This window comes from Schistocerca cancellata, chromosome 11, assembly GCF_023864275.1.
Source record: "Schistocerca cancellata isolate TAMUIC-IGC-003103 chromosome 11, iqSchCanc2.1, whole genome shotgun sequence".
Classification (NCBI taxonomy): domain Eukaryota; kingdom Metazoa; phylum Arthropoda; class Insecta; order Orthoptera; family Acrididae; genus Schistocerca; species Schistocerca cancellata.
This window is the reverse complement of record NC_064636.1, coordinates 83815652-83841351: the sequence shown is the minus strand read 5'-3', so window position 1 is coordinate 83841351 and position 25700 is coordinate 83815652. Positions and strand designations below refer to the sequence as shown.

General features: G+C 40.5%; 1 protein-coding gene across 2 annotated transcripts in view; it reads right to left on the bottom strand.

Annotated features, from left to right (window-relative positions):
• Positions 1-512: 512 nt before the first annotated feature.
• Positions 513-25700, bottom strand: part of LOC126108774 (zinc finger protein 391-like) — a 59824-nt gene continuing 34636 nt past the window's right edge. For both annotated transcript variants that reach the window (XM_049914126.1, XM_049914125.1), the window contains 2 exons: positions 15859-15896; positions 513-1967 (listed from right to left, as the gene is read on the bottom strand). In XM_049914126.1, coding sequence (XP_049770083.1) covers positions 722-1967; positions 15859-15896 — 1284 coding nt within the window. In that variant the 3' untranslated portion in view covers positions 513-721. The remainder of the gene's footprint in view (positions 1968-15858; positions 15897-25700) is intronic.

Here is a 25700-nt window from a genome sequence, read left to right as displayed (position 1 = left end):
CACCACAATGATTTAATTGTAGATCAATAAAAATTTTACAGTCTATAATGAATGTACTGGTTTATATTTTTCAAACCATATTTACGCTTAGGTGGTTGCCTCTGCCAAACGAGTAAACTGTACGTACCTGCCACCAGGGTACACTGCAGGCCAGTAAAAGTACTGGCAGTTTAGTTCAGATAGTTACGACAGCACACTAATGTGAATAAGGTTTTGTAGAAGTTTAATGCAATAAATGTGGAAATGAATTTTAAAGTGCTATTTGAGTTTTATTTAACAATTATCCAGTTATACAAAACAAAATTAGATGCTGTAATATTCAAAATAAAAAGTACTCTTTACTTTTGTTTTCAGTAGTAAGCAGATCAGACCACTAATATTATAAGAGGACTGAACATACGAAATTAAGTACAATGTGTCACATTACGTTCTAAAAAAATTTAAACCTGCAAATAAGCTTCACATTCTTCCTGAAGCACTTGCAAATAATTAATGTGATAATGTGATGTGATTTGAATTTATTATGGGACTCCTCTTACAACAGTAATAATTAGAATGGGGATGTTTCAGTGTGAAATTGTAAGGTGCACAGCAAGTTTATAAAAACTCATTTTCACTCTGTCGGCACAACATCTTTGGTGGTATTTCTGATAGTACGGAGACACAAATGCCGGTTCAGACTGGTCCTCCGTGCAAAGCGCTCCTCAAAAGTGGTGCAGTCTCAGGACTCCTGTCGCATTTGGACCTGCCCAGGTTTTTGCGAGGTGTCGCCACTGACGAACGCCTTGCCACACGCGTTGCAGGCGGACAGCCACTCACCCGTGTGCGGGCGGTGGTGTACTTTCACACTTCTACTTCGCGTAAATGACTTTCCGCAGGTGTCGCAGCGGTACGGCCGCTCACCCGTGTGCATACGGAGGTGTACCTTGAAGTTCCTGTTTTGTCTGAACGACTTGCCACAGTAGTCGCAGTGGTAGGGCCGCTCACCCGTGTGGATGCGCAAGTGCTGCGCCAGGTTGCTGCTGTTGGTGAACCGCTTGTGGCAGACGCCGCACTCGTGAGGCCGCTCACCCGTGTGCTGCAGCAAGTGCTGCCTCAGATTATTGCTGCGCGAGAACGCCTTGCCGCACGTATCGCAGCGGAAGGGACGCTCGTCCGTGTGCTGCAGCGAGTGCAGCCTCAGCTGACCACTGTGCGAGAATGTCTGGCCGCAAGTGTCACAACTGTAGGGCCGCTTTCCAGTGTGGACGCGCATGTGCTGTGCCAGGTTGCTGCCGTAGGTGAACCGCTTGTGGCAGACACTGCACTCGTGAGGCCGTTCACCCGTGTGCTGCAGCGAGTGCTGCCTCAGACCGTTGCTGCGCAAGAATGCCTTGCCGCAGGTATCGCAGCGGTAGGGACGCACACCAGTGTGCTGCAGCCTGTGCAGCCTCAGATGATCTCTGCGCGAGAACTTCTGGCCGCAAGTATCACAGCAGTAGGGCCGCTCGCCCGTGTGTGTCCGGTAGTGCAACTCGAGGCCGTTGGCATCGTTCCAGGTCTTGTGGCAGATGTCGCATTTCAGCAGGTGCTGCTGTACGTGGGTCCTCAAGACCCTCTTGTCGACAAACACTTCCCGGCAGACGTCACACGTGTAGGTGTCACCTCCGTCAGGCAAAAGTGACGGCTGCTCGACGACACTGCCGTTCGTCGACGGGGAGAGCCTCCCGCAACTGTCATTCACCTGGTAGCAGTTCGAATTTGCGTCCAACGAGTCCTTGCAGAATCCGTCGCTCAACACAGTACTTGTAGCAGAATAGCTGTCTCTATGGGTCCCAAGCTTCCTCTGCCTCTCAGAGCCCACCACCTGGCCTGAGAGTAGGTGCGTATTGCTTTCATTACTGTCACTACACGGTATCTCGTCTGTTCTGGTGCTTATGGTGGCACATTTGTCAATAGTACAACCATCCTGGCCTTGTGGGATAAACCTGAAAAATTGCAGAGCTGGCATTAAGTCATTTGGTAATGATAAGACATTTTATACTCGTATTAATGTAACTGCCAATGTTCAGCAGTATTGAATAACGTAATACACAGCACTAATATAAAACCTGATCTATATTTCATCTATGTAATTTATTTCCTCAGCCCCTGCATTGCCATTTGATTTTACATAGATATTTTTTAACTTCGATTATTCTTCACAAAATTTTATCCTCACTGCAGTCTTACATGTAGCAATGGCGAAAATAAAATATGGATATGTGGGGCAATCCGTTGTTTACCTAAGTTTAATTTCAAATTTTTCATAAACTCTAAAAGTAATATGAAAGGCAAAATTCACTTCATAATCCGATCAATGCTAAATAAACTGATGTTGTCAACTATTAAAATCTGATAATGAAATAAATTTTAATCTTTGAGAAAATGAAATCTGATAAATATAAAACTGAGAAACAGTAATACTATTATGCCGCAAAAAAACCCTGATTGTTAAAAAAATTGAGTAATTTATGATCTAGCAAATTGGTTTAGAATAACAAAAGCAGTTCTACAATGTTAATGGATAGATAAAAGGAAGTCTACTCAACCACACGAAAGGATTTAACTTCTACAGGCTTTCAGAGCCAGAGGCTCCTCCTTCTGGAAGGAGAGTTGTAGGAGAAGGAAGAGGGGTCAAGAGGAAAAGGTTTAGGGAAAGGAGTACATTTCACAAAAGTCACCCAGAACCCAGGGTCAGAGGAGACTTAACCGGACAGGGCACGCATCCTGCCCGGTAACTCTCACTCTCACTCTCTCTTTCTCTAATCCTTTTCCTTCAACCGCCTTCTTCCCCTTCAACTCTTCTGCCAGGAAAAGGAGCCACTGGCTTCAAAAGCTTGTAAAAGTTAAATCCTTTTGTTTATGTTTTCCCCTACCATGGCTTGGAGAGTAGATTTTGTATCTATCCATTTACATTAAATTAACAATAATTGATTATTTTCATTGTTATAAAAGCAATTCTATGTAATCCAAATGGTAATATGCAACAGTAAGCTAATTGTTAATTTTTAAAAAAAATAGGTATGTGGTGGAGGCCACTGGGCAGCGCTGTTTCAGTTGATGTACAAGTTGTGGCCTCTGTGTTGGTGGGCACTCCACTTACAGCTATGACATATGTATGAGGGCTATCCACAAAGTACATTACGTTTTGGAATTAAAAATAAATAAAGTATTGGAAATTTTTTTTATTATATACAGATGAAAGCCACACTTAAATACTACTTTATCGTAGCGATGGACGAGCTTGGAAATTCCTTCGTCTTAAAATTCGGCCGCCTGCGCCTTCAACCACGTGGTTACCTCTTCTTGAAGTTAAGCATCGTCATCAAAACGCTGCATAGCCAACCACTTCTTCATTGCTGGGAATAAGTGGAAGTCGCTCGGTGCCAGGTCGGGACTGTACGGCGGATGAGGAAACAACTCCCACTTAAAAGATTCGAGAACTTCACGAATGGCATTTGCCGCGTGGGCCCGGGCATTGTTGTGAATCGGCAAGATCTTTGAGCCCAACTTTCCCCTGCGCTTGTTTTGTATTGCTCTTCTGAGTTTGTGCAGAGTTTGGTAATACCTTTGAGAGTTTATTGTAGTGCCTCTTTCCAGGAAATCCACAAAAATCGTATTTCTACCGGGTTACTGATTAACCACGTGGTTGAAGGCGCAGGCGGCCGAATTTTACGACGAAGGAATTTCCAAGCTCGTCCATCGCTACTATAAGTGCCTTAATTTAAATGGCAACTACGTAGAAAAGTAGTATTGAAGTGTAGCTTTCATTTGTATATAATAAAAAAAATTTCCAATACTTTATTTATTTTTAATTCCAAAACGTAATGTATTTTGTGGATAGCCCTCGTATAACTGAAGCTCCAAAAATTAAAACAAAAATTACAAGAAAAATGTGTCAGCATATCGTAGAACAAGATCTACATATAAACTATGATCACCAGAAGAATTTCATTATTAATCAAACAATGTCTGCTTTGTTGCCAGCATGGTGCAAAGTGTTCTGGGGATCGTTTGGTCAAGTAAATCACAGACACCATTAATTTTTCATGCAGGTTTCCAACTTTTGTAATGTTTTAATGAAGTAGGATACATTAGAAGCTGTCGCCTGCAAAAGGTTTGGAGAGTTATAGATAGTCGTATCGGTTGATAGGACTCGTCCTGAGGCATCGAGGAATTATCAATTTGGTAGGCAAAAATTGTCGATTCGCACCTGTCTTAGAACTATGCAACATGTTTCATGCTCACGCATATTATGACCTTTGGGGAATGAGAATATCTATACAAATCATTAGCATTTCTACAAACTGAGGTGTTACATAACAACTAGCTCAGTTCAATCACAAGATCCTTAGTGTCGCAGACAACAGTACCCACATTCCTGCCGTGTTCCTTGACATCCAGAAATCATTCAGTACAGCTCCTGCAATGTTCTTTGGTGAGCAAAATAGAAGTGTATGACGTATTGGACCAGATTTGTGACTGGGTTTGAGACTTCATAGTAGATAGAATGCAACACATCTTTCTTAACGGAACAAAATCGACACGTGTAAACGATAATTTCTACAGGGTGTCAAGAGAGTGTCATAGAGCCACTGTTATTTACAATTTATATTAATGATCAGGTGGATAATGCTGGAGACTTAACAAGGCTATCTGCGCAACTGATACTGTTGTCTGTGTAGGAAAGTTGCAAACCAGAAGACTGCAATGAAATGCGTGAAAGCCTGCCAAGGACGGAAGATCTGTGCAGGGACTAATAGTTAAGGCTGAACCTAAATAAATGAAACTTGTTTTGCACAAAGTGGCACAGAAATCTATTACTGTTTGTTTATACTATTGGAACAAATCACTGGAAACAATGAGTAACATAAAATACATAGGCGTAAATGATCAGAGTGACCAAAGTGATATGCCCACAACAAAAAAGAGAGGTAGGAACAGAAACTGCCAGGCAGAGATTCACTGCCAGAATCTTTAGGAAATGTAATTCACCCACAAAATAAGTGGCTTACAAGACACTTGTTAAGATCTATTCTTGACTGTTTGATATCAGCATGTGTCCTTTACCAGGCTGGATTAATAAAAGAAATCGGGAAGGTTCAACGACGAGTTGTGCATTTCTTCACAGATCGCATAGTTGGCACGAGAAGGTCATCAAGACGCTCAACAAACCACAGCGGCTGACGCTACAGAAGAGGCAGTATCATAACCGACAGGCTGACTATTGAACAGGCAAGAACTTACATTTCAAGAAGAGTCTGTCAACATATTACTTCCTCCTGTAGCCACAATGAGAAAATACAACAAATTAGAGCTCATTCTGAGGTTTATTGACAATCTTTCTTTGCAGGAATGGAACAGTAGCAATAGAAGTACCGTCTACCACACACCATGAGGAAGCTCTCACAGTGTAACTATATTTGTATATTAGGTTGGTATTCTGGGGATCACACTATGATTCAATGTTTAATTTTGTAGCTAACGTTTTGTCTCTTACTGTGGGTGAGATTGTATGTGCTCGTGGTGGCAAAGATGGTCAATTCTTAACAGCAAACACGCTCGGCTAGCCAAAACTACAAAACTGTTCAACTGTAGCCATGCTACAGCCGTGTCGTGACGTCGTCTGACAGCTGTAAAAGATGACTGGAGAGTTGTGTCAACATGCATTACAGAATCTACATGCATTACAGAATCTGTACGGCGGAAGGGAATTGCTTGCATCATTTAGTATGAAGTCCCAGAACCTATCCAATTTCAGTCCTCTTCCTCTTCTTGGTATGGCTGTTTTTCTGTTTACGAGTAAGTATGAACTCTCTTTGAACCCTAGCACAGAAACAATTGCACCTTGATAAAATTTTAGTATTTGAGAACACAATTAGGTGGTTCCCCGGCACAGAAAAATGGTGTACTCAGAACACTGGTTCACTGGGCGTGAACTCTGTCAGATCTGGATAATTTGGTGATGGAGATAGAACATCTACAATCCATGTTCTACAAAAATGGGCACTCTTCTCAGGATCTTCAAAAGGTGCTGCACCCCATTTCCCTACGAGAGGTTCCTGAGGAGATACAAAAAGAAACGTGAAAGGTTGCACATTCGCCAGATCAGTAGAATTCTCCGCAAACATAACATTAAAAATGTGTTCCATCCACCTGTCAAGATTAAGGCTCTGCTAGAGAGTGTGAAGGATGACCTGTGTCTACAGAAACCGGGCATTTACCACGTACTATGTGAATGCGGTATGGCATACATCGGCCAGACGACCAGGACTGTTGACATCAGGTGCAAAGAGCACCAGAGGCACACAAGACAGACAGTCAACCAAGTCAGTGATTGCCGAACATTGTTTAGAACTCAATCATTCTATGAAGTATAATGATGCCAAGACTAACACAAACATTGAGACACAGGGACACCATCATCAAATAATATACCGAGATTAAGGTTGCAGAGAATCTCACTAACTGGGACACCGGTTTCCAGTTGAGCTCGGCTTGGAACCCAACACTATCTTCTGAAGCCGCAATGTAGGCAACATCCATACCCCAAGGGACACAAGTATAAGGAGGGAATTACAGATAACAGCCCAGTACATATAACAAAGGACATATGTGAAATGGCACCTCAGGCAACAGACACAGTATCTCTTCCGAGTCTGGAGCGATAGTTTGAACACAAATGGCCTGAAAATAGCACTGCAGCCGCACCTGGGGGGGGCCAGAACTTCGGACGGAAAACTGAACATGACACAGCACAGTAACAGAATGTCCTAATTCACGGAAGGACTCAAATGATGACAATCGGAAGATAAAATGTCTATCACAGCTTAGACGCCATTCACAACTTAATTCAGCTACATTGACAATGGATAATAACCACAGAGTACTTACACAACGTTCGGAACAGCAGCGGCTATATGAAAATGTTACAGCCATTGCTATGGGTCGGCGCACACCACAGACAGAGCACCAGACGCAGCGTGGACCACAGGGAGAACACCTAGCACAATGTAGGCATAAATACTGGACTCATTCCACACTAGAGTCACTATCAGACAGCACCTGAAGACTGCGAGTCACACAGTTGAAATATCGTGCAGGAGAGACGCGAATAACCGGCAGAAAACCGATTAATCAAAATGACAACTCCTCACCGGGAAAACTTGAAGAATTATAGCTAAATACTTATATGGTCAACAAATTTTGGGAAACTAGTGAGACAAATAATCCAACATATTCTTCACTTTAGTCAGACGCGACTGAACCTGAGTGTTGATATGTGCAGCACCCTCTGGACCAGAAACACGAAGTGTCCAGAAAATTTGCAATTAAAGTCTGATTTGAAGTCAGATGATTGTAAACATTCTCTTGAAAAAAAGTCAAGCAAGTTCTGACACTTTTTTAATGCCATATTCAGGAGCACACCATGGAAGTGTTTCATTTCTTCCTTGGCAATATTTCTCCAGTCCCACCACACAGGATCTTGTGCAAGTGATGTCACTTTACGTATTTTGGCCATGGCATACCTGTTCGTTTGGTCTTAAATTTCTTGAAATAGGTTGTTTGTAAAAATTAACTGAAAGAAATCAACCGGAAATGATGGAACATTACCAGTTTCAGTGATAAAACAACACTTTGTATAGTCAGAAGGAAAATCTGTAAAGTCAGAGTATTTTTGCTCCACATTTGCCACGAATCTTATGCTGAATCACTATAAAGATGCACATTTCCACAGTTTTCATCGTGATCTTCAGTAGAATTGTTTAGAAATGAAACACTCTCATCATCAACATCACATCACAGCCATTGCACGCATGCAAACTTGAGCATAGTACTTCCAACATTCCTTTCAACAACTGCTACAGTTTGACACCGAGTTAACACAGGTCTCCCTAGATGGCAACACTAAGCACCATTAATGCCTACTACTGTCAAAATTGAGAATTGAGCATGTGAGAGCCGAAAAAAAACCTGTCAAATGAGGCTTGCGGGGAAACCAATTTCACAATGTGGAGCACCACTCGACGTTTGAGTGGAAAGGTTCAATCTCTTGACTGTGGTTTCAATGTTCATAAAAACATTTCCTTCAGAAGGAAACAACTGACATGTTGTGGCAAAGGTACATTAAAACATAGCCAAAAGATGTCAGTAATACATAAAATTTCAGCTTTATAATAAATTAAAACGTGCACAACATGGTGGTTATCGTTTAGTATTACCTCACAAATGTAGAGCTAGTGCGCAAGTGTCACATAAGCAATGCTTGTGCTAAGAAAAGCTTCTGGCAGGAGAGGTCACTAGTAGTATACGTGAGGAGGGTGCACGATTATGAATGAAACTTTATCGTGCTAAACTTGCTTAAAACGTTAAAATTAAAATGATAACATTAAAAACCAGCTCATGCTATGTACATATTTAAAAATAATAAAATGTCAACAAACAGAGAGATGGTAGCAGTAGTGGGTGGAAGGAAGACTGTAAAAGTGTATAACTCACATATACATGTCTGAAAAACTGAACATGAAACGTCTTTGAGTATATTTACATCATAACAGAGAAGAAACCGAAGTACTATTAGCATTAACAGGTGAGGAAAATGACATATCCTATAGTCATACGGAAGATCGAGCCTTTTCTTTGTTACGTTAATGAAAGTAGTGGTCTGAAACTATCTAGCAAATTCCTATTTTTGAGTTGCAAAATAGATCCATCTTTGTGGGTAAAATGTTTAAGAATCTATAATTCTTCTACCAAGTCATACCTGTAACCTATACTTACTTTATGCAAAAGTACCAAGTTTTCTAGTCTCCGCAGTGGGTGTTGAACAAGAAGCAGAAATCCTGTGAAAGTAGAACTGTACACATTTTCCCCAGTTTTACTTACCAGATCCTCTTTATATCTTCCTTTAAATGATATCTGTGTCTGTCCTATATAACAGTTAGGGCAATCATTACATGTAACTTTACAAATGCCAGAGTTTGTGAAATAACATTCTTGCATTCTGATAGAGTAGGTTACTTTTTGTCTCAGGCTACTGTTTACAGAGAAAACAACCTTTCAGCAACATTTCTTACTTAACAGTGGACTTATCCTGGACAATACTTTTCCTAGAAAAGGTATAGTAAGAAACTTGTTACTCACTGTTGTAGGTAATTTGATTTTTTACACCTATTTTAGATGGTAACCTATTATTTGTTGCCATTTTGTTAACTTAAAATATGGCACAACTAATTATGATCTGGTTTTAATGTTATAATTTTAATATTTAAAGCAAGTTTAGCAAGACAAAGTTTCATTCATTATAGCGCACCCTCCCGGCACATACTCCTAGTGCCCTGTTAGCCAGGGGCTTTCCTTAGCTCAAGGGGTGCATGTGTGAGGCTAGAGCTCTAGCTGTACATTGGTGAGATAATCCTATATGACAACCACCATGTTGTGCTTATTTTAATTATTACGGAGGTGAGATTTCATATTTTACTGACACCTTATCGAGATAGTCACCTCAGTTCATGAGAGCACGCAAGTCACGGTACATAAAATGCTCCCACAACACTACAGAACCAGCTCTGGCTCAAACTACAGCCCTTCACACATGATGCGAGATAAACACCTCTTCCAACCAACAATGCACTCGACACCTAACCTCATCTGAGAGGAGGGAAAATCGCAACCTGTCGAGTCACAATATGTGCCTCTGGTCAGCTACTGCCTAGTTTGTGTTGTTTGGCCCACTGAAGGCATCCAACTTCATATACTGCTTTGAGCAACGGCCTTTTATGATGTGGCCAACTCCTTACGTTGACTGTGTGATGAAGCAAGCTGTGATAATTTTTACTTCCCCTCTTGTTTTGCGATCTGCCTCCTTACAATTCATTTTTCATTTAATTATAATTAACATAATCTGCATTTTCATAAAAGGTAAAGATTGGGCCTCAGTTTTAGAGAATACAACACCAGAACTAATTTTGTGCCTAGTTTTAGTTATGTAATTGCTTTTATAATTTATTTTGACAATTCCTAATTAGTAACTTTCATTATAGGGTGAAATCAATAATTGTTTCTTAACTTAAATTCTACTGTTGACATATAAACAAATGTAAATTCTGTAATAATTATAAACATTTGGAAGATGAAATGCTAGTATTCTTAAACTACCTATTTGGCTCTAGTCGAAAACATGTTAGCAAAGCCAGCTCTTAATTAATCCCAAAGTAAGTTCCAGTTTCGTCAAAAGTATTGTTTGCATAGCTACATATGTGAATTTCATCATTTAAACAAATACTTCAGCTTAGTCCTCGTTGTAGGAGAAACTGTTAAAAAGAAGGAAGTTTTCGGTGTATTCAGTTAATTTAATTAGTTAAGTTTTAATTGTAATTTCTGTAAATTAAACTTCGAACAATGTGTAGTTTCAGCACGTATTACTGTAATGATGTATAAGGACCAAATGTTTGGTCATGAGACAGTCAGTCCATGGTTAAGTTTCAAACGAGGAACCTGCGTGGGTTAGAACGACAACAATGCATCAACTTAACAGTGAAATAAGTGTTACACCAATAGGCCGTGTGTTAAAGCAATAACAGTGTCTGTTCGATTTATTTGAAAGACTGAACTGTGTGGTTAGGCTTTTACTGCTCGAAGATGTTCAACAGTAAACTATTGTAGCAGTATGTGGATGTTCGCCTGCAAACTATCAATGACACTTGTCAAAAGTTAAACAATAGTGCATTGGCCATGTAACTGCGTAATACTGGTGGGTTGAGTAAAGTGAAAGTGAAAGTAAAAGACACTGAAACAAGACTGTGCATCTGTTGGCTACATCATTTACAGTAGACAGTAGTTTTACTTCCACAACCCATTTTTGAGCCAGTGCGTTGATTCGAGGACAACAAGCGAAGAAACAAAAGAATGTGAATCGTCACAACTGAGTGCAGTTCTCTTAACAATATTTGTTCAGAAATTGATAGAGATAGATGTGCACTCACTGACAATGAACGACACTCATCTCTGGTCCCTGTCTGTAGGGTATTTTTGCAACAACCATTCACCCGACAAAATATCCGTACCCAAAGACGGAAAGTTGCACGGGTCACACCAATATTCAAGAAAGGTAGTAGGAGTAATCCACTAAATTACACACCCATATCATTAACGTTGATATGCAGCAGGATTTTAGAACATATATTGTGTTCGAACATTATGAATTATGTCGAAGAAAACGGTCTACTGACACAGTCAACAAGGGTTTAGAAAACACCGTTCCTGTGAAACATAACTAGCTCTTTATTCACATGAAGTGTTGAGAGCTATTGACAAGGGATTTTAGATCGATTCTGTATTTCTGGAAGGTGTTCGACACTGTACCACACAAGCAGCTCGAATGAAATTGCATGCTTATTGAATATTGTCTCAGTTATGTGACTGGATTTGTGATTTCCTGTCAGAGAGGTCACAGTTCGTAGTAATTGACAAAGTCACTGAGTAAAACAGAAGTGATTTCTGGCGTTCCCCAAGGTAGTGTCATAGGCCCTTTGCTGTTCCTTATCTATATAAACAATTTTGGAGACAATCTGAGCAGCCGTATTTGGTTGTTTGCAGATGACACTGTCATTTATCAACTAAAAGTCATCAGAAGATCAAAACAAACTGCAAAACGATTTAGAAAACATATCTAATGGTACAAAAAGTGGCAGTTGATCCTAAATAATGAAAAGCGTGAGGTCATCTACACGAGTGCTAAAAGGAACTCAAACTTCAGTTACATGATAAATCAGTCTAATCTAAAAGCCGTAAATTCAACTAAATACCTAGGTATTACAATTACAAACAACTTCAATTGGAAGAAGCACATAGAAAATGTTGTGGGGAAGGCTAACCAAAGACTGCGTTTTATTGGCAGGACACTTGGAAAATGTAACAGACCTACTAAGGAGACTGCCTACACTACGCTTGTCCGTCCTCTTTTAGAATACTGCTGCGCGGTGTGGGATCCTTACCAAATAGGACTGTCGGAGTACATTGAAAAAGTTCAAAGAAAGGCACCATATTTTGTATTATTGCAAAATTTGGGAGAGAGTGTCACAGAAATGATACAGGATTTGGGATGGAAATCATTAAAAAAAGGTGCTTTTCGTTGCGATGGAATCTTCTCACAAAATTCCAATCACCAACTTTCTCTTCCGAATGCGAAAATATTTTGTTGACACCGACCTACATAGGGAGGAATGATCACCATGATAAAATAAGGGAAATCAGAGCTCATACGGAAAGATATAGGTGTTCATTCTTTCCGCGCACTATAAGAGATTGGAATAATAGAGAATTTTGAAGGTGGTTTGATGAACTCTCTGCCAGGCACTTAAATGTGATTTGCAGAGTATCCAAGTAGATGTAAATGTTAGATTGGTTGACTGGTTCACCATTCCTTGTAGACATGTTGGAGAGCCTACACCAATACACTGACTCGTACACAGGACACAGTAATAGATGTCCCTGGTGTAGAATAGGAATTGAAGCAGTTGAAAACAAATAAGTCACCAGGTCTGGAGTGGCATTCCAGTTCAGTTTTAAAGAGAGTACTCTGCAGCACTTGGCCCTTACTTAGTTTGCATTTATCATGAATCTTTGACGCAGTACAAAATCCTGAGCAACTGGAAAAAAGTGCAAGCAGCTCCTGTACATAAGAAGGGTAAAAGAACAGACCTGCAAAATTACAGACCAATATCCTTAATGTCAGTTTGCTGCAGAATTCTTGAACGTACTCTCAGTCTGAATATAACAAATTTCCTCAATATGAAAGAGCTTTCATCCACAAATCAGCACGGTTTTAGAAAGTGTCGCTCGTGAGATATGCAGCTAGCCCTTCTCTCACATGACGACCTGCAAATCATGGATGAGGGGCAACAGGCACATTCCACATTTCTAGATTCCCAAAATGCATTTGACATTGTGCCACACTGCAGACTGCTAACAAAGGTCTGAGAATACGGAATAGGTTACCAGATATGGGAGTGGCTCAAGGATTTCTTAAGTAACAGAACTCGCAACAATGTCCTCAATGGTGACTTCGTCAGAGACAAGGCTATTGTCAGGAGTGTCCCACGGAAGTGTGATAGAACCACTATTGTTCTCTATATAAACAACTGATTTGGCGTATAGAATGTGTATAATGTCCAGATACAGCATTACTAGTTACCCACTTAACACAGTAATGTCATTTAATATCAGGTTGCACCGATATGAAACGGAACGAGCATCTAAGGATTTGTAGTAGGGAAGGTAAATGGTCGACTTCAGTTTATTTCAACACTTTTAGGAAAGTCTGAGTCATCCATAAAGGGGACCACATACAAGCAATGCTCGATTATTTGGGATCCGCGCCTAGTTGACAGCGAGGCAATTGAGGGGCAGACTGCTACATTTGTTAACAGTAGGTTTAAACCACACACAAGCATTACAGAGAGGCTTTAGGGTCTCAAATGGGAATCCCTGGAGGAAAGGTGATGTTCTTTCTGGGAAAGACTAGTGAGAAAATTTAGAGAACCGACATTCGAAGCTGACTGCAGAACGATTCTACAGCCACTAATGTACCTTCTGCACAAGGATCACAAAGGTAAGACAAGAGAAATTGGTGCTTGTACAGAGGCATATAGACAGTCTTTGTCTCAGTTTATTTCCAGCTGGAACAAGAAAGAAAATGACTAATAGTTGCACACGGTACCTTCTGCTATGGACCGTATGGTGGGCTGCAGAATATGTATGTAGATACAGATGTAGAACAAATCGAGCAACTTCATTCACGGTGTGGTCACGATCCCACCCAGTGACAGTAGTTCCTCTCTGCCACTGTGTCACGTCTCCATTGTGGCTCATCTTGCTGCCCTGATTCTGTACAATCGACTGGCACAGCTGGAGGGTCAAATGACCATCTAGTATCAATTCTGCACCATCTGATGCACTCCAAAGAGAGCAGTGAGCTATTTTAATGAGGTGAATAACACAGGGCGATTCAAAATAAAGAACAATTTCAATTCTTTATTAAAGACAAGTTACTAAACATAGAAACACATTGTAGAATGAAGGCTTTCACGACCGGGTGACATGGCTGTTGATATACTTTCCGGGATGTGAGGTCGTGGTCCAAGAACTTTTCTGCTCCTTACATTTCGTCCAGGACTGCGCTGGACTTCCTCAGAGGCGCTGCTCCGCTGAGTCTTGCCGACTGACTGGTCGGGTGTCTGAGAGCGACTCATATTTCGGGTAACTGCCAGTGCTGAAAAAATGATGGTGTCCACGTGAATATATAAGTCGCTCTCAGACACCCGACCAGTCAGTCGGCAAGACTCAGCAGAGCAGCGCCTCTGAGGAAGTCCAGCGCAGTCCTGGACAAAACGTAAGGAGCAGAAAAGTTCTTGGACCACGACCTCACATCCCGGAAAGTATATCAACAGCCATAGAAACACATTGTGCACGTCACAGGTTCAAAATTTTGATACACCTGCGCTGTTGTTTGTTTATAGCTGCACGGCAACTACACCACCAGAGAAATCATTTTGTGTGCCAAAATTTACGTGAAGTTCGAGTACAGCGTACATTCTGCCATCGATTTGGCAACAACCCGCCTGTGCACGAGCAGATTTACGATTGGCATAAAAAAATTGTTGGAAGTTGTTTGCATATGCAAAGAGATGAGCACTGGCTGGCCACACATGTGATGAAAATGTCAAACATATCCGAGAAGAGTTCACAGGGAGCCCTCAGAAGCCCACGAGGTGGGCAGGACAGGAACTTCAATTTTTGTGAACAATGGCATGCCATGTTCTGAAACTAAGTCTGCATATGAAGGCTTACAAGTTGTAGGTACTGCAGCAATTGTGTCTCGGCAACTGCAACAGGAGGTAAGAATTTTGCATTTCAGTTCTTCAGGATATAGTATAGGACAGTCTTTCCAAACAACTCATCTGTTTGGACGAATAGACCTTAGGTAAAGTAAACTGCCATAATGTAGGAATCTGGGGGTCACAAAATCCTGGTGCTGTCATTGAGTGTGAAGGAGACTCACAGAAGCTGAATGTGTTTTGTGCTGATTCTGTTCACAAAGTTCATGGACCTCTTTTTTTTTTTTGCAGGGGATACTGTGACAGGAATGACAAGACCTGGAAATGCTGCAAAATTTGTTGTTTCCTCAACTTCACAAAAATTCAAAAAGTTTTATTTTTATGCACAACGATGCACCAGCTAACTTTCTCCTTGAGGTACAGTGCTACCTTATACCAGCGCCCCACAAAAGTAGACTGAAAGAGGTGGACAACAAAATCTCGTTCATAGATTTTGGCCTCCTAGGTCACCAGACCTCAACCTTGTGATCTTTTTCTGTGGGGATACATAAAGGACTGAGTCTTCGTCCTGCTTAGGGCAGCTACTCTTCAAGATTTGAGGAATTGAATTGTTGAAGCTGTCAGTTCAATAAACAGAGACCTGTTGATTTGTGTGCAGGATGAAATGGACTACAGTTTCAATATTTCTCGAGCAACATACACTGCTCGCATTGGGTGTACGGTATAGAGTGTGTGCGAGCACGTAACTTTGAACCTTCCTCTGTTCAGTACCATGTGCAATGTGTTTCTATCTTTCACAGTTTGTCTGTAATAGACAACTGAAATCTGTTCTTTCTTTTTGAATCAACCTATATTCTGTCCGACAAGGTTATTTTTGTGACAAAAAGGCAACACCGTACAGTGATGAAAAATGTATTTTCTGACCATCTCATGGCTGTGTCGACAAAGCTACCTCCTGTGAAGAGGATTTCCGATGTCTGACAAATAGAGTGCATCTTACCTTGCATTGCCCACTGCTGTATCTGCCGATTCAGTTTCCTGTAACAGATTTATTGCAGAATTAGCTAACACTGATCTGCAAAGCAAGCAAATTACATCGACACAGCACTGCACTATCAGAGTACAGTAACCAATTAAAAACATTATGATACTCCTACTTGTGGTTACTGCCACTATCTCCAATTCTTTACTCGTACAGAAACAGATCTCTCCCCAAGTTTCTTTGAGAATTGCATCACTCTGCTATAGGAAACTGATGTCCAGGAATGACATTCAAACCCTGTACATATGGAAAACATCAAAGGAGGACACACTGTGTGTGTGTGTGTGTGTGTGTGTGTGTGTGTGTGTGTGTGTGTGTGTGTGTGAGAGAGAGAGAGAGAGAGAGAGAGAGAGAGAGAGAGAGAAAGAGGGGGGGGGGGCGGAGTTTTGTGAGATATTTGCTGTTCCAGTGTGTAAAACACACAAATGCCAGTAACCAGTAGTACTGCTAACAGGCTTACACAGTCGAGCACTCGCAATGCTGCACTATGCAACACAGGAAAGACTGCTTCTACCACTGCAATGCAAGTTATTTCTTGAGGAACCCAAGAACATTTTGTAGTAGCCCGTGCTAAGATCTAGGAATATCAACTACTGCTTCTTAGCCTACAAGATGCTTCTGGGAAGTTCAGTGAACGGTATCAGAAAATAAAGAAAATAAATAGTTACAAACAAAGTACCTTTACAGGTCTTCGAAGTAATCACCATTAGCTAAAACACGCTTCTGTCATTGGTTGCAAAGCTCTTGGAAACTGTGCCTAAATGCTTCTAGTGGAATCACTTGAAACACCCTGGTCACGCCTTGTTGAATACCTGCAAATGCTAGTGAACAATAGTGCTTAAACTGTCTTTGCTTATTTCTGACTGTTCTGGTCTCATTCTCAAAGACAGGTACCAACTGTATGCAAGCATCAGTCACAGTTGTTCAGTGTCGCCTGGGATTGTACGTGCTGATCTGAATGTGGGTCGTCATCAATACTGTCATTTCCATTTAGAGAGCGTTTAAACCACTCAAACAAACACTTTTTAGTCACTACTTGAACACCGTACACTGACACTGCATTCCACGAATCCCCGTCGCCATTTTTGCTAATCTGAAGCAAAACTGCGTGTTAAAGCACTGCTCCATTTTGCAAAGACACAAAAGCTATGCTTGCAGATAATCAGTGGCTGTCTTTGAGAATGAGTTGGAATTAAGCAAAGACAGGTAAGCACTATTGTTCACGAACATTTAAAGACGTTTCAGATATCCAACACATGACCACAGTGGTTCGAGCGACTCCGTAACAAGTGCTTGCTGACAGTTTCCAACAGCTTTACAACTGACGTAAGAAGTGTGTTGTAGCTCGTGGTGATTACTTTGAACACCAGTAAAAGTATTTTGTTTGTTATTCTTGTTTCCTTTATTTTCTGAGACTGTTCACAGAGCTTTTGAGACACACCTTTTACTTATGGCTTAATGAAACTTGTCAAAAGTGATATGTTTCTCTTTCAAACCAATAGCTCAGAGCACAGCACCAGTAAGAGCAGTAAGAACAAATTTATATTTACATGTAAAATCACTTTCATTCAGAAAGGTGTCCATTATTCAGCTGCACATGCCATCAATCGTGAAAAGGATCACTAGCAATGAAGAACAGCCTAAAGGATTTATTGGTTGCTAACTTGTACTCCACTGAAAAACTTCTTAACAAAAGCAACTGATGTTATTGACTATGTCATTTACCTAAGCCTTGCAAAATGTTTTTGTTCTGATAATGCTGTGGAATTATCCCATGCATGTTAGTGTGCAAAAATTTAAATGCCTGTGGCAAGCAAATCAAAAATAATACATGATTATTTTTTCCAATTTTTCCTCATCCTTGATAACTACCTTCTTAATGAACTGTGGAAGTAATATTTGTGCATCAGTTCTTCTGTAAATATGCATTACATATTTCTGTTTTTATTAAATGTAAAGCTTTCCTCCCCCCCCCCCCCCCCCCCCCCCCCCCACGCACACAGAGACAGACAGACAGACAGACAGACAGAGAGAGAGAGAGAGAGAAAATTCAGTTTTGGTTTTGGACAACATACAGAATAACATTAGCAATAATTGCAGAACATTGTCATGTGTCAGTAAATGTGGGAGAATGTTCCCAAATAGTGGGTGTATAGTGAAAGAAACATTTAACTGGAAGACGCATATTACTGAACTTATGTAACAACAAAGTTCAATAATTTCTAGAACTGGAAACAAAGAAATCGACACATATCATATTTTGCACATTTTCACTCACTACTGCATTATGGCATAAATTTTACGAGGCAACACATCACTTGATTGCCCACTTCCATACAAAAAATAATATGCAAGACTTAATATACCTACCATTAAGACCTCTGGCACCAATCACGGAGGGCCAAAATGCTGCATGCGCAGAATGTGAGTTGGGCAGCTCATAGCAGCTCCGGCCCACCAAGGGACAGAGTGACATCAGGGAGGGGAGGGGGGGGAGGCTTGGGGTCAGTGACACGTTTGAAATATGAAACTTATCAACTCCTGCCCAGACCATATGCAGAATAAAATCATGTGCAACTCTGTGTCAAACCAGAGTGTCACGATTGTGTCACACCCAGTGACATCAACGAAGTATTGCGCATGAGCAGATCGTGTGCTGCAGCTCACAGAATTACCCAGGGGTGCCTCACACCGAGAGCACCCCAGCGTGCCCCTGAGAGCCACAACACCAAGAAGAATCGCTTCTCGGCTTTTTGCAAGGTCAATGTGTAGCACGTGTGGTCATGAGAGATAGGGAAAGGAAACATACTTTATTTCAGTTTCAGTAATAGAAGGTAACATAACCAGAAACTAATTTTTTTTACAAAGTCCATCTCCTTTATAGCATACAGCAACAGAATCTGATACATTTATTTAACGATGATTCCTGGCCGTAACAACAAAGGAGACCGTACACATAAAATACGACTTACCCATGTCCTGGTTGTACACCTCATTCAGTTGAAACGTGCAATAAGAAATGACATCTCTGATATTAAAACTCTCCAGACCTGCAATGGCTTTGGTTGTATCACAAATATACCACAAATATACCACACAATTGTAGCAATCATCCAACCATTACCATAAGAAGCTGTGTCATTGCTTGAAACTGTAAAGTTCCCAACACACCTGCAAAACACGGACAGGCCTTGGGGGATCTCTTGTGCTCCCAATTTACCACTCTTAATAACTTCAACATTATCTAGAAAGATGGCATAGTGGCCATTCAGCTGCATGTTGTAAAGGGACACCTCTCCTCTAACAATACTTTTCTTTAACAGAAGTAGATGATATTAGGAAGATTTTCGAATCTTGAATAGGTGAACATTATCTCAGCTTGCTTTTGTTCTACAATATTACTTTTATTGTTAACCGGTTTTTGACTTACAAGGCCATCTTCAGTCATTTACTCAGTAAATTATTTTACTGAGTAAATGTCTGAAGATGGCCTTGTAAGCGGAAAACCAGTTAAAAATAAAAGTAATATTGTAGAACAAAAGCAAACTGGTGCTTTTCATTTATTATAATGTTGTTCTACCAAGAACCGACAGAAGATTCTGTTAACATTATATCAGCTGTTTAACTAAATGAATTTCGTATGATTTTGTATATGTTGTATTATATTTCAGGTTAAAATGTATAAAAAGAAATTACTTTATTACAATCAATATGTATTAACTCTGTATGTACAGTTAAAATTACTCTTCTTTTAGAAACATATGAAATTACGAAATACCAAGCATACTTAAAATTCATATTATTAACTGCACAATCTGACGATATTTATTAAATTTATTTCTGGACTCATTTAAAAATAATGATATAAGTTGCTGAAGATTCTTCTTTTGTCAAGAAAGTTTGTAAACGCTATTTGTTTTGTAAACTCTTTGGAATATTGTTAGTACTGCAGGAGTAGTAGGAGTAGTAGTAGTAGTAGTAGTAGTAGTAGTAGTAGTAGTAGTGGGCATGGCTCTGATGAAATCGGACTTGTTTTTATGTTTGGCAATAACAATGTAAATCTCTGTTTTAAAGAAGAGATTGTAAAGATAGCGTGACACAGAAAAATGGGATAAAATAAAAAAGTTATAGGAACAGAAATAATGCAGCAGACTTATTTAACTCTTATTAAGTCATCTGGAAGCCAACAAGTCAAAAATTTCAGCCTCAATAATCTACCCCTAGACATCACGAACTGCAGCCAACACCAAGAAAATGAAAATAAGTAAAAAAGTTATTTGTATATCTTACTCCTCTCGAAGCTTATGAAATGAATCAACTATTTATGAGAATGAAAATCTACTGGTGATGTATGTGAGGGTAAGATTACAATGTGCAACAGCACGGGATGGTGAACAGAGATGCCACATTATAGGCCGAGATTTAGAAGTTCTCAGGCGATGGTGTATAAGGCCATTAATAATGTTGAAGTTACCGTGAGTAGTAAGGTGGGTGCACAAATGATACAGCAAGGTCCGTCCACATTCTGCGGGTGTGGTGTGAACTTTACAAACAATGATGCAGATTCTCTTTGTAACGGTTCGATCACTGCTGTAGTCCTGGTTATACAGTGAAAGCTGTTGCAGGTCTGGTGAGCTTTAATAGCAACGATGTGATTCCTTCTCGCACATTTCAAGTGAATGAGGAGTACAACCTGGAGGTCAGACTCCACATTTGATACGTGGCACCAGTCCCTCGCTCCACCTGATGTCTGTCATTCCTACAGTGCACTGGAGCTGCTACGAGCTGTCCATCTCACCTTCCTCACACACGTCATGTTGGCACACACTGACGTGCCAGTGGCCCTGGTCGCAGGTACGCGAGTGAAAAATAGTGCCAGCTCCTCCAGTCAGTAGTTTTACTCCTGACGACGACGGTGGAACTAGCCATCGACAGCTCGAGAGTTTTATCCGAACTGACACGGCTCGAAAATGAAGACGATTTGAAGATTTTATTCGGTCACGCCTCTGTGAAAGACTCCGAGGACACACATGGAGGATTGTCCAATAACAGTAGTCCAACAAGCTATGGCACATAAATGCGTGAATAAAACCATAAATTACAGGGTGCATAGACTAGACTTTGATTGATATTATTTTCTGATTGACGTTTCAGTGAGCTGAAAGGTAGGGCCCAAAAGTCAGCCAACCACAGTTGTGGCTCACAGTCTCAAGTGTTGCCTCTATCCTGGTACAAACCTTTTCAGGTGATGTGGACACAACTGCAGGGTTCAGAAGATGAACAGGTGCGGCTGGTAGCAAGGGAGGGAAGGGAGACACGGAAATGCCAATACACAGTGATTTTCGCGTTGCATCACTATAACAATATTATTATAGAAATAAGGTTGAATTATGTCTGCTGCTGAAATTAGTCTTGTGTAAAGTTTTAGTTTCTGCACAGAAATATTGAAAAGAAAAATATCATATTCACAGTGTTCTTTATACAATCACAAATAAATCATTTGATTAATAAACTGTTATGATAAGGATAGTTGTTACCGTACAGCAGAGGTGCTGAGTTGCAGATAGGTACAACAAAAATCTGTCACAAAATAAGCTTTCGGCCCAAGGCCTTTGTCAAAAATAGATGACTGACACACACACACACACACACACACACACACACACACACACACACACACACAAAAATCAATAGCAAATAAAAGATGAACTTTTTGACGTATTAAATTTGTGAACAGTTATAAATTAAAGAAGTTCAGTGACATTCTGGAGCAAGTCTTCATAAGGCCAAAGTCTGTGCCATTTTCAGTGAGTCTGCACTCTAGCTCATTCTTCATTCCACACTTAAGTCTTCATCTGATACAGACTTAGGTTAGCTAGTCTGTATTTTAGACCAGCCTTGGGAACCATTTGTGTTGCCTCTCCTTTTGTTTAATTGGTTGGTTGGTTGTTTGGGAAACGAGACCAGACAGCGTGGTCATCGATCTCATCGGATTAGGGAAGGAAGTCTGCCGTGCCCTTTCAGAGGGACCATCCCAGCATTTGCCTGGAATGATTTAGGGAAATCACGGAAAACCTAAATCAGGATGGCCGGACGCGGGATTGAACCGTCGTCCTCCCGAATGCGAGTCCAGTGTCTAACCTCTGCACCACCTCGCTCAGTGTTTGTTTAATTCATGCTGAGAAAACATATTTTGTAATTACAAGCAATACATCAAAATGTGTGTTTTGGGTCATTTGAACAATATTTGTGACTACAGTAACAGTCCTGTGACATTTTCTACTGTACTCTCAAACATGCGCACCTTCGTATATAAAGTTTGCCAACCACAAAAAACACTGAAACTTCCTGGCAGATTAAAACTGAGTGCCGGACAGAGACAAACTCGGGACCTTTGCCTTTCGTGGGCAAGTGCTCTACCATCTGAGCTGCCCAAGCACAACTCATGACCCATCCTCACAGCTCTACTTCTGCCAGTACCTCGTCTCCTATCTTCCAAACTTCACAGAAGCCCTTCTGCAAAACTTGCAGAACTAGCACTCCTGGAAGAAAAGATAATAAAATTTGCGTCTCGGTCTGGACCACAGTTTTAATCTGCCAGGAAGTTTCATATCAGCCCACACTCCACTGCATAGTGAAATTTAATTCTGCAAACATCCCCCAGGCTGTGGCTAAGCCATGTCTCCACAATATCCTTTCTTCCATGAGAGCTAGTTCTGCAAGTTTCGCAGGAGAGCTTCTGTGAAGTTTGGAAGGTAGGAGACTGGCAGAAGTAGGGGTGTGAGGACGGGTTGTGAGTTGCGCTTGGGCTGCTCAGATTGTAGAGCACTTGCCCACAAAAGACAAAGGTCCCGAGTTCGAGTCTCGGCCTGGTACACAATTTTAATCTGCTAGGAAGTTTCCTATCAGTGCACACTCCGCTGCATGGTGAAAATTTCATTCCACAAACAACACTGTCTTGTACGTTTCCATTGTTGCTTTACAACTGTGAGCACATTCCTACACCTTCATTATTGCTTCAGCTAACCCAGTGCTACATTGTGAGCAGCAGTAATATAAAATAAACGGCATGCTAGGTGAGAAAAAATGTATGATCTGTGCAAGAAAATGACTGATTCTGAGCAACAGGTACAACCCCACAATGAGGCAATCTAATAAGCGGGTGGCTGTGATCTGATTAACTCCACTATTTAAAGGTTCAAGTGTGACATTACTGTGAGGTAAGAGTCATAAATGGCATCAAAATGATAAAATGAAAGTTTATTTCATTATTTTTAGTTAAACAGTGATTTAGCACATAATGTACATTTATTTCATCAATGTTTAATTTAACTATCATTACACCATGATTTTGCTTACTCATGTTTACCTTGGAAACATGAAGACAACTGATCTTTAAATGTGTACGAAATGCGTCTTGCACCCGCTCATGTTACAAAAATCGACATGCTTGCTTGAGGGTTAATGGCACGTGAAACATTTCTTTTGTCACTTCATCTGTACTGTGTGTTCTTTTGCTTTCTGACAGAACAAGAACAATTAAGCTCTGCATCTGTCCATACAACTACCTGTTTGCAGAAATTACAGACTGTAAGAAACTGATCATCATCGGAAGAATCTTAAAAAAAGCAGCTTCTGGCTATTTGTTTTAAGGATAAGTCCTACAAAGGCACTTTCAGATGGTGATCCAGCAAATCTGTGCAGGTACCGAGTAATAGGTGGGACTAGTTTACATCACAACGTCCACTCTGTGGGCCACTGAAAGCTTTCCCAGTCGATGACTTTGCGTTTTTTAGAAGTCCTTCATCCTTTAACAACCTCTGATCACTGGCTTCTGTGACTCCACATTTCCTGGACAACATACAAGTGTTTGTTTCTGCTGAACGTCAAACAGGCAAGAATTTGAAATTTGCATCATAACGACACCTGCATCCCTTTGAAAAATTCTATGTTGAACCTACATCTACACCCTGCAAACCACTGAACTGCAGGGCACAGGATATGCCCCATTGTATCAGTTATTACGGTTTCTTCCTGTTCCATTCACATACAGAGCGAGAGAAGAATGATTATTTGAATGTTTCCGTGCAGTAGTAATTATTTTAATCTTAGTCTCACGATCCTGATGTGAGTGAGTGGGAGTGTAGTATACTCCTAGAATCAACATTTAAAACCGGTTCTTGAAACTTTGTTAACATGTCTGTCTTCAAGAAACTGCCAGTTCAATTCCTTTAGTATATCTGTAACACTCACCCACGGATTAAACGGACCTGTGACCATTTGTGCTCCTCTCCTCTGAACACGATCAATAACCCCTGTTAGTCCTATTTGGTACGAGTCCCACGGAATTGAGTAATATTCTAGGATGGGTCGCATGAGTGATTTGTAAGCAATCTCCTTTCGAAACAGATTGCACTTCTTCAGTATTCTACCACGAAACTAACATCTTTAGCCCTATGTCATTATTCCCTTTCATATCCTTACAGAGTGTTACACATAGGTATTTGGAAGATATGGCCGATTTCAAGGGTGACTCAGTGATATTATAACCATAGGTTACTATGTTTTTTTTCGTTTTGTGAAGTGCAAAATTTTACATTTCTGAACATTTAAAGCAAGTTGCCAATCTTTGCACCATTTTGAAATCTTATCAAGATCTGGCAATATTTATGCACCTTCTTTCAGACAGTACTCCATTACAGATAACTGCATTTTCTGAAAAATGTCTGATGTTACTATTGTCTGCACGGTCATTAATGAACAACATTGTGAGTTGTTTTACACTTCGATCCTTTACACACTTTACTACGCAGTTTAGAAGTGGGATCTGCAGAGTCAAACACAACTGAGGAAAAAAATTTGCCACAAGAAACACTTCCTGCTATCGTAAAAAAAATGCTCAAAGAACAGACATACGTTCATGGTTAATGCGGCAGGTGTGGCAAAGACTAGAGTTACAGCTTAATGAAAGCTTTAGATTCTATTTGGTAGAAAAAGACTCCTGATCATATGCTGCAAATGCAAGACGTCACCCTACTTCTGAGCACTAAATCTTGGGAAACGACCTCATCTTGGATTCGGAAATATATGGTCAACAATACTACTACTACTACTACTACTACTACTACTACTAATAATAATAATAATAATAATAATAATAATAATAATAATAATAATAATCCCCGTGGAGGCCCGGGAGAAGAATAGGCCTCCGGTATGTTCTGCCAGTCGTAAAAGGCGACGAAAAGAACAAACCACTAATAGGGCTAACCCCCCTTTTAGTGTGATTACTTGGTTCAGGACAGAACTAAAGAAGCCTCGGACAAGTGCCGTCATGGTCGGGGACGACGCTTGAACCCTATGCCCGCCCACAATGGTAACGACACTGCTAGCCAACTGGAAAAGGATTTAAATCCGAATAGAGGTGTTTTGCAGGATATGCTTCCTGCAACCACCCTAGAAGGAAAACAGACAGAGGATGAGATGGTCAGATGAAGTTAATCGACACCTCATGTTCTGTTATTACCAAGCAACAAACCTAGGAACCAACACAACTGGATACAGATCACAAGTATACACAACATTTATTACCAGATACCCGGAATTAAAATTTTTAACAGAACAACGACTAGCTGATCAGATCCGTGTAATAATCAAAAATAACAGGATACCCCAGTCAGAATTAGAAAACATCAAACAACAAGTACAACAAATACTGGAACAAAATAATGTGCAATCAGAAGAGGAAGAAAACACAGTAATGGACTCAAACATCCCAGAGCAAACAAACAAAGACCAAC